Source organism: Phaethon aethereus, assembly GCF_964289735.1.
Source record: "Phaethon aethereus genome assembly, chromosome: W".
In the NCBI taxonomy this organism is placed as follows: domain Eukaryota; kingdom Metazoa; phylum Chordata; class Aves; order Phaethontiformes; family Phaethontidae; genus Phaethon; species Phaethon aethereus.
In genome coordinates this window covers 5,122,194-5,136,354 of record NC_138581.1, presented here as the reverse complement: position 1 = coordinate 5,136,354, position 14,161 = coordinate 5,122,194, and the positions used below count along the sequence as shown (strand labels likewise).

The 14,161-nt window shown below is 46.6% G+C and overlaps 1 protein-coding gene across 1 annotated transcript in view; it reads right to left on the bottom strand.

Annotated features, from left to right (window-relative positions):
- The window catches only part of LOC309415119 (lipoxygenase homology domain-containing protein 1-like), a gene marked incomplete at both ends in the record, with an annotated part of 135,085 nt that overhangs the window by 99,458 nt on the left and 21,466 nt on the right, over positions 1-14,161 (bottom strand). Inside the window, 4 exons of the mRNA XM_082012567.1 lie at positions 322-572; positions 3,357-3,480; positions 6,060-6,208; positions 7,753-7,851. Coding sequence (XP_081868693.1) covers positions 322-572; positions 3,357-3,480; positions 6,060-6,208; positions 7,753-7,851 — 623 coding nt within the window. The remainder of the gene's footprint in view (positions 1-321; positions 573-3,356; positions 3,481-6,059; positions 6,209-7,752; positions 7,852-14,161) is intronic.

Below are 14,161 nucleotides of genomic sequence, written 5' to 3'. Positions count from 1 at the left end.
GACTGCATTTCTGTCCAGCCCCTTGGGCTAACATCTGAAGGTGCTTTTGGTGCTGAGCAAAAAATAATCTTTATCTTTGTGACTGCAAAGGGGCAATCAACCCAATTAGCAAGTGATTGATTTATGCATCTAATGTGCCTTTGAGGCAATCAGCTACTACCATGCATTATGTATAATATTGACTAGCTAAGCTGGGGATATTGTCATCCAGATAAAAACAGATTTTTTAATTTTTTTTTTTTTTTAACTGTATTTCATTGTTGGGGTCAGGTTCTGAATAGGAAATAGTCTGAGAGCTGCCTACAAACAACTTAGTCTCACCTTCTCACAAAACCAGCCAGAACTGACGCCGCAGTTATCATGCCCAATGGTGACTCTGCTGAGAGGGCTGAGAAGAGCAGCTATCTCCACATTAAAGAGATCTGTCCTGGCACGCTCGAATTCACCTCCTTCCAGGAAAATCTTCCCACTGTTCTTTAAGCCTTTGGAGCCGTGGAGGATTACGTGGATCTTGGAGTTTGTGCCAGCTCCTCTGATATCTCCTGTCACTACAGCAACGTTGTACACAATACCTGAAGGAATCAGGAATTTGGTTAGGAAGAAAACAGGGGAGGAAAAAAGGCCGAGAGTAATAATTTTCATTGAATTTACACTGGGCTCTACTGGTTTCCCACTGGTCTTTTTAGCTTTTACACACAGTGTAATGCTTCATTTGTTTTTGTTCCACACACACCTCTGAGAAACCTTCAGACTGTCTGAGAGAAACAGGTTTGTGGTGACAAACTCTGCCGCATGGCCCAATGGAAAAAAGTATGTTTTTTTTTTTTTATCACTATGTGGTGATAGTTAGGTGAAGAAAGGCAAAAAATGGAATCGGCAACTAAGTCAGTCGCTCTATTTTGAGAGGTACCGAGCACCAGACATGTCAGAGGGTGTTTAGAGGACGGAGAGGTGTTGCTTTAAACAGTGGTAGCAAGCTCTGCAGCATCACAAAACTCTGGAAACTTGGGGTCAGCAGCCTATAATGCTGCTGAAGCCAGCAGGACCTTCACTGTCGCTGTGAGCGCCTAAAGATCTCGGGAAAACAAGGTTTGGGAGATGTATTAGCCCAGCTGGAAGAAAGCAAAATATTTCTGAAAAGAAGTCTATATGCATAAAAGTTCACTTGTTTTTTTCTAGCTCTAACTGCTGGTCTAAGAAAGATGACGCTTCTTCCTACAAGTCTTACTTCTCAGAAGGCTCATTGACAGGCATATCTTGGGGCTATGTCATGGCATCAAATAAGGAGACACCTCTGTGATTATAGCTGTGTTTTAGGGAGCACGTATAAAATATTTGAGGTCCAAGCTAAGTTCTTTCTCTGCTTAAATCACCCAGAAATGTCAACAGGGACTTTGGACAAAGTAGAAACATCTGAACTCACTCTTTTCTAAACAACCCTCTCCTTCTTTGAAGTTTATGTTAACAATTGTATTCAAGCATGTTTTCTGTGCATATATCTTCAACAAAACTCATGAGAGCAGGAAAAAAAATGCAGAGTCATGAATGGTAAAGGAATAAGGGAAGCTTTTATTAAATTAATTGCATTTTTTTGGATTTTTTTTCCCCTGTCTTCTCCTAATTTTTCCCAACCTGTATCCTGCAGTCAGGACTCTACACCCAGACCACTTTCCTCCTGCACATGCAGGGGGAATACAAGGACAGCAGATGTTGAAAACAAGAAGCAATGAAGTAAAGAACAGCTGTTACGTGCATAGTCAAAGTGTTTATATTTATGCTAATGAATAAGTGTTAATGAACGAGTGGCATTCCTCATGGGTCAGTATTGGAATGGGTGTTGTTTAACATCTTTGTTTGTGACATGGACAGTGGGACTGAGTGCACCCTCAGCAAGTTTTCCAACGATACCAAGCTGAGTGCTGTTGTCAACACACTGGAGGGGAAGGGATCTGGACAGGCTTGAGTGGTGGGCCCGTGAGAACCTCGTGAGGTTCAACAGCGCCAAGTGCCAAGTCCTGCCCCTGGGTCAGGGCAAACCCCGGTATCAGCACAGGCTGGGGATGAAGGGATGGAGAGCAGCCCTGCCGAGAGGGACTTGGGGGTCCTGGGGGATGAAAAGCTGGACAGGAGCCGGCAATGTGCGCTCCCAGCCCAGAAGCCAACCGTGTCCTGGGCTGCACCCAAAGCCACGTGGCCAGCAGAACCGGAGGGGGGGGAGGGGGGTCTGCCCCTCTGCCCCGCTCTGGGGAGACCCCCCTGCAGGGCTGCGTCCAGCTCTGGAGCCCTCGGCACAGGAGAGACATGGACCTGCTGGAGCGGGGCCAGAGGAGGCCCCAGCAACGCTCCGAGGGCTGGAACCCCTCTGCTGGGAGGACAGGCTGGGAGAGCTGGGGGGGGGTTCAGCCTGGAGCAGAGAAGGCTCCGGGGAGACCTTACTGCAGCCTGCCAGTACCTGAAGGAGGCCTACAAGAAAGCTGGAGAGGGACTTTTTACAAGGATATGTAGTGGTAGGACAAGGGGTAATGGCTTCAAACTGAAAGAGGGCAAATTTACCTTAGACATAAGGAAGACATTTTTCAGGATGAGGGTGCTGAAACTCTGGCATAGGTTGCCCAGAGAAGTTGCGGATGCCCCATCCCTGGAAGCGTGCATGGCCAGGTTGGATGGGGCTTTGAGCAACCTGGTCTAGCGGAAGGTGTCCCTGCCCACGGCATGGGGGTTGGAACTAGGTGATATTGAAGATCCCTTCCAACCCCAACCAGTCTATGAATCTATGAAATATAGGCAGAATACTATCCAAATAATTTTTTACCTTGTATTAATTTATTTTATTGAATTTACGTCTAGGTTTCCTTTAACAGAGACAGAACTTCTGGTTGTCTCTGCTCTAGCCACATTGGATAAATCAAAAAGCCAGTTTTAGAGCTCAGCACTGCCTTTCTTGCTTTGTAAAAGGATGTGTAGTTCCCCAGCCAAGAGCCTGAAGTACAGTATGCACTCCTGTGTGGCAAGTTGGTGACTGTGGAAATAGCAACACATTTTCTGAAAGCTGGTGAGTGACTTGCTCAAGTACAAGCCAGATCTTTCATCCTTTGCCCACCAGCCCCTTATCTAAATGTGTCAGGTGATAAAACAGCGTGTAGGTCCTGCACAGCTTCACCAGTGAGGTGTGGAGGTGGGAAATGTGATGGTAGTTCAGGGACCCTCACACAAAATTGCCTGTCACCAGCAGATGGTCCACTGCAGGTGTCCCTGAGTGCAAGGCATTCAATCTTCTGAAGAAAACATGGCTAATAATATCAATTAGGCTTTTGTATCTTTGCATTTCTCACCATGGATTCAGTCCATGTCTTTACCTGTGGCTTCAGTGCCCCCAACAAGAATGTCCCTCTGGATTTTCCCGTCATCTTCATCTAAAGCAAACCAGCGTCCGACTGGGAACTGGTACACACATTTATTGCCAATGTCTTCAATGATCACCTAAGAGAAAAGAAGCAGTACTTTGCAAAATACACGTGGAAAAAACAAAGGTGTTACACGAGGGGTGAGAGAAGAGCAGAAGCTCAATATACACCCTCTCACCTGATATTTAATATATTCGATACTCAAGCAGATCCCTCTCTGCTCCCTAATTAGTACTGATAGAATTTCAGACAATTAGCGAGTAAAAAACCAGGCTTTTTTCTTTTCTTTTTTTATCCAGTGAACTCAATCTGTATCTCGCAGTGTACGAGACCAGATGTCTCTGCTAGAAGACCAGCTGGCTGGCCTGTCTTCCTTCTCTCCAGAGCCCGTTTGCTGGCTACTCTTCTCCACCAGCTGAACGGCAGCTCTTTGTTCTGCTTCAGGAACAGGCTGTCTTCTTTCTCTCTCAGTTTTAGAGCCTTTTTATAAAATAATACCAAAGAATTTCAGGACGAATCAAGACCATCAGATCAGCTTGTGTGACCTGGTAATATCATGTTGTCCCACTCAGTTACTCCTGGATGGAACCATTGCAAAGACAGCCGTGAAACTCTGTGGTAGGAATAGTTTCTAATTTGGAAGGATTTGGCTCTTGGCCCTACTCTAGAGATATATTCTACTGACACAAGCCCGAGACCAATCTTCCCCTTTAAGCCAGCATTACCCACTTGAAGTTTCTTGCACCTCCTGCTGAGGCGTTTCTTACCAACACCTTCTGGGTTCCTGAAGCTTGCCATAGTTACTGCAGTATTTTAAACAAGCAGTGAAGAGTAGTGAAGACTTTCATCCAGAAAAGAAGAAATCAAAATCTCTACTCGCCTGCGTGGCTTGTATCTCAGAGAAAGAAAATTCACTAACAGGGATAGAAAGTAATTTCCAGTTTTCTCTGCCTTCACAGCAAACAGGGAGGATCTGAAATCTGTCCTTTCTGATAGATTTGTGAAACCGTTCTTTGGGAACCAGAGCTTGCCCTCCTGTCACTCATCCCACGCTGCGCTGCTGCCTGTAGCATTACCGATTTTCGTGGTACCCCTGAGGACGCGGGCAGCAGCGTCTGCTGGGGCTGGGATTGTCAGCACGGGAGAGCAGTGCTGTGCTGGATTGTTAGAGACTAAAACACATGAAGTCCAGGAGAAATATCGACAGTCAGATTCCCCTCTATCTGCTGATCCTCTTTGGGTTCCTGTTAATATCTTTATTCATATATTTAGCGGTAGAAAACCAGCTCTGAGTATAAGCTACACTGAAAACCCAGGAAATATGAGAAGAACTTCTAATGATGCTGAGCAGGTTCACCCAGGAGTGACAACGCTAGAGTTCCCAAATATCGGAGCACATCAGAGAAAAACATCTACCAACAGAAGAAGACAACTGGGATATGTTTTAGCTCATTCCTCCAAGCTCCCAGCTGAACTTGCAAGGCAAAGTTACCTTTTAATTAATCACAAACATCTCAGTGGTTCCCGTGGCAGAACATAGGATTAATGTGTTGGCTGCGGCTAGTCACCACTTCAGGCTTTGGGACATAAGCAATCTAACCAACATCAAAAATCACGTCGTGCAGACTTCACCTGCAATGTGAGAATGAGGTTCCCTTTCTGTGTTTTTTTCCCCCCGTTTGTTACAGGGAGCACAACAGTTCTGTTTTTCATCTTCTGCATTTTTCATGGACAACCACCATCATAACTTTTAGTGCAGCATATGGTGATGGTGGAAGAGCCTGTGCTTGTATTTGCATTTATAATACATCAAACCACCCTGTTATCTAGGATTTACAAATTTAGGGTCAGATCTTTAGCGGATTAAAGCCAGCTGTGTTAAACTACACCAGCAGAGGAAAGAAAATGAGATTAGAGAGTCACAAATTTCTCCTTTTAAAATATTCCTTCAACCATTTCACTAAAAGCTGCAATACCTTCACGCCTTAGAGCAGAAGATTAAAACGAGGAGAAAAGTGGGAGTGGAAGAAAAGGATCTTTGTGGCAGGTATATCCTTTTTGCTGTACCAATGATAGATCACTTAAATTTGGCCCAGCTCTAAGTCTTGGCAAATTTCCAGTGTGAACAGACTCAACAGATATTTCTTAGATTCCGGTACCTTTACGGTCTTGGTAATGAGTTAAGTCAACAGAGTGAGGGGGGGCTTGGAGGACCCAGCTTGGAGAATTCCCTCTCATCTGTCAAAGAAACTGCGGTGACTGGGACATAAGAAATATTATTAAAGCAGGCAAATTCAAGTCTTAACAACTGGATTTTCTCACTGCCACAAAGTTGCCTGAGATGCTCGACAATTTACCTAAACCCAGTGTCCTTCACTTTCTAAATACCCGATTCGAATCTGCTGCAGCTGATTTAGATGCACCAGGCTGCTGCCAGCACTTCATCAGCCCCCCTTTGCTCTGCAGAGAAAGCAAGTGCTGGAGAGGATATTTCTGGAAAGGTGAAAACTTGATTTGTGCTTTTCTCAGTAACCAGGAACCTGTATCCTCGGCAAACGTCCTTGCATTTCTTGGCATCAGACCACCAAGAGAGTAAAAAGTGAGACATTTTGATCCCACAACGTACTCATGTTAAATATCTCAGGAGCAACTAACCTTTGCGAGGAACCAGCCAGCAGAGCCACCCTTGTTATTGTGACCTATATTAATTTTCCTTAACCTTCCCAAATTTGGAGCATCGAGTGTGAATTTGTCCTCTGCTCCCTTTTCAAAGTTGTCTTTGTCGTTGTCCAGTTTCCTCACGCCTAAGGAAAAAAAAAATATAGAAGAACCGAGGAGGAAAGGCTTACTGGCACACGCCTGTTTGTAAGTGAAGAAATATTTAGGAATGTCACCACTGACTGAATCAAATATTCTCCAGGTACCAGCTTTCTGCAATCAGGATTCAAGGTAAAGGCAGAGGACTTTATATTCTAATAAAAAATGTACCTTTTCTTGAGCACGCAAAAAACGAGGATTTTCACTGTAATGTCACAGTTACTTACAGCTCTCGGAGTTTTCAGAAATATATATCCAGATGGCTCTTGCATCTTTTTTTTTTTTTTTTTTTCTTCATACCAACACATTTCCCTTTTATTCTTAATGTTTTTAAAAACCTCCAAACTGTTTAAAAAAGAGCTTTGGTCACAAGCTGCAGAATCTGATATTTCAGGGCATAGGATTCTTTGCGGCATCACACAGGAAGGATTTATTTTCAAATTAGGACCCAGCCAGGGGTATTGCCTTTTCCCGGTCTCACAAGAGCTCGCCTTTATGAAAAGCATCGACGTGCTGACCAACGCGGTCCCTGTGCGCGCGGTGCTGCGAGTGGGACCGAACCCACCCAGGCACCGGTGCAGGGGAAGGTGCCGGGGGGCAATTCGCCCCCCTTGCCTTAGAAGGGGATCAGTCATTTTCTAGGGGGGTTATTTCTCTGTGTGAATATGACAGAGTGCCTGGGACAACCAGCTTCGTTTCAGACTCCCGCTTTCAGACGTCTCCAGCAAGATCAGATGAATCCCCTTATAAAAGTCTGGAGAATTAATCAAGGATGAGGCCTATCTACTAGGTTTCATAATCTGCTCAAGGACACTTGGCAGACATCATATCATTGAATTTGACAGGGTAGGTGCAGCACGGAAGAGAGACAATATTTGCTCTCTGGGTCTCCAGGAATTTCCGCCCACTCTTCTCCATGGCGTGACCCAAAGAGTTTGGTCTGGGCACATCTTTTATTATTATTCCGTTAAAAATATTTTTTAAAAATTAAATTCAAGTTCCTAGGCCACTGTCGTAGCACAATTTACATTAAAAAAAAAAATTAAAGAAGAGCTACCACCATTAATTTAAAATGGGCTAATATAAACCTTGGTCAGATTATCTTTCTAAACGTCCAGGCAGGCTCAGCCACAACCCGTGCCACACTGAGGGGACAGCATTATCTGCCCAGGGACACAGAAAGACGGGACATGCAGCTACCGCTGCATGCACTGTAAATAACACAATGGTGTCGGATCCCTCAGCGGACTGGCACTTACTGCGCTGGTTTGTGCTGCATTTTCCCAGGGTCTGGGTTTTTTGGTGGTAGGTGACTACGGCCACGCTCACAGCCCAGCCACGTCTGCTGCTCTGCAGACGCAGCTTCCAGGAGCCGTGGATGCGAGAACCCCCAGAGCTGACATTGCCATTTGTTGTGCCTTTCACTCAGTCAAATTATTCTGCGTTTGCCAGATTGCTGCTGTGTGTTGTTCAGATCGCAGGCCTGCAGAGCAGGAAGAAATATTTTAGGAAATGATTTGCATTTGAATACCTGTGTCTCCTTTCTCACCGAAGATATTAATGAAGACATCCGCATCTGTGCCACTGCCGCTAACTTCGCCAGTAAAAACTCGGACCACGTATTTGTTGACTGCAAGGAGAGAGGCAGAAATCCCAATACATTAATAACTCAATAGTTTGATACAAAACATAATGGTACAAACCAATCCAGGCCGTGCTGATGCTGTCTTGAAAGCATGGCCGAGCCATGGCTCCCGGATCCTGTACGCTGACCCGTTCCTCTGCAAGAGGAATAAATCCGTAAGCAGAGCTCTGACACTGCGTATTCACTGCCCAGGGCAAGAGGAATGGATCACGCGGCTCCTGGCCTTGACATTGAAAGCTGAAGTAGATGAGGGGAAGGTGCAAATTTTGATGTTGATACATGGCCATTACGTGAACTCGGACTTACACACCAGTCGTGCTTTTTCAAAACATCGGTGAGTTATGGAGCCGGCCATCTGCCCAAGCTCAGACCTGACCCTTCTGGTCCAAATGCTATCCCTGAGCTGTTTTTGCAGCTTAGCTTATGTTAAGCCTGGCTGGTGACAACAAGTATTTTGCAGAAAGGTCAGTCACACTGCACGAGCACAAAAATTTGAAGGTGACCACACTGCTATTCTGCCCAGTTTGAAAAAAAAAAAAAATCCAGTCCTTTCCATTTAATGAAGAAACAGGATTAAAGCCAGGAGCTGTGACACTATGAAGCTACATCATGTGTGGCACCAAAAAACGCAAAAATCACATGGGTGAGCCACACCACACCCATTTCACACATGCCGCGTCAGTGAGTTTGAGACAGGGAAAGTTTTTCAGAAGGATCAGGATGGAACTAACTTGGCTCCAAAGGACAGCAAAGGTGAGCTCAGCTTCTTCTGAAATCGATGAAGAAACTGCCATGGCCTTCATTTGGGGCAAACAAGAGCAACTTTCAAAATACCCTGCCGAAGTCTACCTAACTTGTTCCTCCAAGCCAACTCAACCATGACAGATGCCTAGTGCCGTATCCTCTGTGCAGAACCAGTGCTGGAGACAGACAGCAAGACACAAAACAAAACTGATAAAGATCAATGTAAAATCTACTACCCAACAGTACATGATGTCATATATGCCCTCAACAAAGTATCTGTCATATCCTGTATTATTGTGCCCTGGCTAACTGATGCTGCAAGCTGTGCTACACCACCTCTATTTCTGAGTCCCGGGCATGCTGCTTCTGCAGAAGGGACAAATGCACAGGCCACCTCACACATACCTCCCTTGCAAAAATAAAACTTTTTGCACCATGACCCGTGGTGAGCAACTTTTTTTCCTTCAGCAGGTGCAAAGTTAGGGGAGAAGCTTGTTTGGGCTTCCCAGCCAACACGAGAAATTAATTCCTCGGGAGCTATAGACCATCACAAACCCTGGTTACGACTCCCAGAACAGGTCACCTGCTGCCTCCATCATAATCAGTGTATATTAAAAATTATTCTAAAAGACAGCAGACACTTTGGTGCACATGCTCCCGCTGAGGCAGGGGATGTGAGAGCAAGTCTATGAGAAGTGATTGTTGGACTATCCCCTGAATTATAAAGATGCGCTCAGCTCCCGGGGTGAGGAGTACAAGGGCAGAGCCCAAACAGAAGGGAAAATCACCCGTCTCAGTTTAATGAATGTGCTCTGAAAAGGCTAAAAATTGAGCTGACATTCTTGGCACCCCATCACAAAACATGCCATTACAAATAAAATAATAATGATAAAAGTGCAATAAATACTAAATAACAAGAAAGAGGATGACAGAGCCAGGCTCAGGCAAGGGAGAAAATGCCTTAATGTTTCTCTTTAACTCTTCTGTTTCAGTTCATAGACCTCTAACAACCTGCTAGAGACATGCCAACATCAAAGGGTTTCATTTGTATTAGCCAAGGATGGAGATGGTGGAATTTACAGCTCCCACTCGGTCACTAAGCTGTTCTAACTAAAAGTGACGCACTGTACACTGGGATCACAGACCACATTTTTCAAGAAGCTTCACTCCTTGTACCTCCTGTAGAATATTTATTCTGATGTCGGTCATTAATTTTCCACTCTACTTTTTAAGGACCAGAAGAAGCCGATCGGATAAAAGAATCCACAAAAAGATGCATCAGCGGCTGAACTTAGATTACCCTTGTAGGATTACCCTTGTACCCTTGTAGCTTTATGCCTCTGAAGTATAGCCCAGAAGGATGCCTGAACACATGCGGAGCAGCAAGGAGGACATGTAGAGAACAAGTCAATGAAGAGCAATCAGCAGCAGTGACTAAAACCAGGGCAGGAAGCACACCTCGTACCGCTTCTGCAGAAATACGTCTGGTCGGCAAGAAAAACGCTGGTAAAAGTATTTGCCAGATCCAACACCTTGAAAGGCTTCTCAACATCACTATATTTCAAATCTAAGGTTTATAACGACATCGTTTGACAGCCTGCTCAGAACACCAAGTGCTCCCAAGGGCTCTACGAACACACGATGCTGCTGTCAGAGTGTCAGCATGGAGACCCCATCGACAGAACTGATTCCTGAGCCCACAAAGATGGGCGATGAGTTGGGTTAATATTTTGGGCTAGTGTCAATCACAGGGCACTGTGCTGCAAGGGTCTCCTAAAACATAAGCAAAGCTGGGGTGCATGGCATGGACTTGCCCACCTCTTCTGTGTGCTCTTTGCAGATGTTTTTCCACTGGCAAAGCTACTCCAAGACCGTTAGTGGTCCTTGGCTTAGGTGATGGCACATCCCTGCTTCACGGACCCCGGGGTCACACCTAGTGTGTGCTCAACCGGTTTTCCCCTTAGTTTTTTTCATACGTTCGCAACTCTGAAACTGTGCAGTCAAGCCAGTCGCCATACCTGCCCCACTCAGCCCTGCGTACAAGACAATTTTAGTTCCTTCATCTCCAGGAAGCAAACGGGATCAATCCTGAGCCACGCTGAATTTTTGCCAGCGCTCTCTCCCTCTCTAAGCAATTCAATGCTCAGCTGCGGCAGAGAGGGTAGCTCTTCATTCTGCTCAGGGGTCCTTCTGTGCTTCATACGTCAGCACATCTTACAGAATTACATGGTGGATGTGCAAATTTAAATAGAAAGGGATGCTACATCTCAAAAAGACAGCGAGGATTCAGCTGCTAGAAGCATGCAGGAAAAGGCTCTCATTGCAGCCAGAGATCTGGCTGAAGTCAAGCACTCTTCATTTTAAGCACGGGTGGATGTTGTTCCCTCTTCTGTAAGGCCTTAATCATGCATTATTTAAAACAGTAACATCATCTTTTCAAAAATACCCACTTGGCTTTTTTTAATCTCAATACATGGCTCTGAGTTCAGCTGCAAAACAGAGATCAAGACGTTGCCTGGATTTTTTTTTTTTTTTTTTTTTTTGTCCCCGGAATGCTTCTCCTAGCACTGGGAACACGCAAAATGCTAATGTACGGCTGGTAAAAGCTGTGACTCCATCTAGCAGTGTGGGCTCGCTGCAGCACACGCACGGAGAGGGGAGCTTTCCTGGATGCGAAATTAGCAGCTTCAAAGGCACGAACTGCAAGATGCCAAGAGCAGAACAGCTAACAAAAATTTAGTAGCAAGAGCAGAAACTACTTTCTGCTTTCCCTCTTCTTCCCGTTGCAACACACAAGCGCAAATGTCCTGTGTGGTTACAGCACCTTCCTTTTCTTTACAGCTGGGTGTCTGCTGCATTGGAGACAATCCAGCTCCCCCTGACATCTGTCATCCAACGCGCTGTCACACACAAAGCTGTCCCAAGAAGGCATTCGGAGATGTTGCCAGGATGCCGTCTCAGCGAAGCAGTGGGGTGGCACTAACTGATATGACCCCACCGCAGTAATTTAGCAGAGGTGTGACAGTCAAGCAGTTTGCCTGTTACTAATCAACTCGGCCACAGCTTTCAACAGCGAAGAGGGTATTGCACCGTGGGCTGGAGTCAGGTCCTTTCCACCGAGAGCCAAGGGGTTTATTTTGGTGAAGGGCTGTGATCGCAGAACCACAGAATCATTAAGGCTGGAAAAGACCTTTAAGATCATTGAGTCCAACCGTCAACCCAACACCACCATGCCCACTAAACCATGTTGTAAAGTGCCACATCCACACATTTTTTTAATGCCTCTGGTGATGGTGACTCCACCACCACCCTGGGCAGCCTGTTCCAATGTTTGACCACTCAGTAAAGAAATTTTTCCTAATCTCCAGTCTAAACCTCGCCTGGTGCAACTCGAGGCCATTTCCTCTCGTCCTATCACTGGTTACTTGGGAGAAGAGACCAACTCCCACCTCGCCACAACCCCCTTTCAGGTAGTTGTAGAGAGCGATGAGGTCTCCCCTCAGCCTCCTCTTCTCCAGACTGAACACCCCCAGTTCCCTCAGCCACTCCTCATCAGACTTGTGCTCCAGACCCCTCACCAGCTCCGTTGCCCTTCTCTGGACACGCTCCAGCACCTCAATGTCCTTCCTGTAGAGAGGGGCCCAAAACTGAGTGATGTCACAGGCACTTCCAGCACTGCTCCCAGAGGATGACGGCATGGGGCTGCAGGCCTTCTACCCCCCAGTATACCCCATCTAGGCTAGCCCCACTGCCATCGCCATCCCAAGGAGCCGGGGTGCAGTACTAGCCCAACACTTTGCCTGGGACCTTTTTATCCAGCCCCAACATCCCTGGGTGCTCTTATGCACCTCCTCTCCTGCCTCCAACCATGGAAAATGCATGGACACATCCCAGCCAAACTCTTCCACCTGCAAGCTGCAGCTGGTGGCTCAACCACGTGATATTCATCTGTTAATGCCATTTATTTAGCAATACGATATCATGGCCACCTGAAACACCATAGGATGGAATCGCCGAAAGAAATCTTGTCGCTAATATTATTTGGGGCTTTAGACAGGGTGTTTGCGCACGAGCTGCTGAGTTTGTAGCAGCAGGAACACCAGATTTAGGCAGGGAAACAAAGTCAACCGTGCTTCAGTATTTAGAGTCATCACCTCCTGCAGGGCACAGCGAATTCCCTGCCGGACATCCCTGCCCGCCTGCCTCGCGCGTGCCCTGCCATGGCGCAGGGCAGCAGCACAGCATCCGACAACAGAGAAGCGTCACAGCCCTCAGAAGCAAAACACGCCGGGTTGAAGGCAGGGAGCTCAGTCGTAGGCAGCGACGGACTCTTCTCATAAGGCAACTTTTAGCAATTCTCCTTCCGTTCGCGCAGCACTCCCAAGGGTGGCAATGTTTAAGACCCACCCCGTACTGCTCGGCACTGAGCCGGCAGATTTCAGAAGATGGCTTGGTGGGGGGGAACGGGCAGGACAGAGGCACCACTGCTGCCCCTGAACTGCTGCTGGCAAATACATACATTTGTGGTTAGTTTGAAAAGCGAAAAGGCTCGTCGCTAGAGGCAGAGGGCTGGATCTGCGGGCAAGGCGCAGTTTCAGCCTCAGCCGGCCGCAGCCTTGTCGCTCGGGAAGGTGGTTTAACGTCCACGTGCGGCGGCTCCTCGCTGTCAGATCGAGTCAGTCCTCCCAGCCTGCCAGGAACTGCCTGAAAAAATCTCTTCTTGATGGAAAGCACTGACTTGTCAAAATGGAAGCTCCTTTATACCACTTCTGACAGCGTATTCCTCAGCAACAGCTAGACTTCTTGGTCAGAGCAACCTTAAAAGGTCAGACAGCACATGGTTAGGGCAGGAAGCTTGGATCTGGCCTCCCAACATGCTTGATTCGCAGCAAGCATTTGAATTTAGTTCTCATCTGTCCTGGGAGAGACCCCATTGCACCAGGCTAACACCACCTTTTCCTCGATGACCTTCTCCCAACCTTCTGGTGGAGATGCCTTACTGCATTTTCATACAACACAAGCACTATCTCCGGAGTCTCTGCAAACACTGCAGAGAAGGAAATCCACCCAGCCCTAATCATTACTTTCTACCGCAGTAGCAGTAGCAGAAAAACCTAGAGACAGCTACACAGAGCAAGACTTAATAAGAACCTACAGCAGCCCCTGTAAAAGCAGAGGAGCCCTGCCGAGCTCACCAGGAGCTAGCTCTGTCTCAAAAGCATGACCTGTTCCTGCACAAAACAACTACACACAGTTAAGGAAGAATTCTTTTCCCCCACCCAGGAAAGGGTTGAATGCAAAGGGTTGGTTTAGAGCTTGAAAATAATTAAACTATGATCTCTATCAAGAGTAATTGACAACTCCCTTTCTTAATGAGCTGCGCATTCAGAGGTGATGAAAAGCTCCTTCAACCAAGGGTTCAAACTGGAAATGCAGATTACAAGCACACCAGGAGCACAGGGGATGCTGATGAAGCAAGAGCTTCGCATTGCTCTTGGCCATGAGCACCCTGGCCAAACCGCGGTGTTAGTGAGGGAGAAAGGCTGGAGGG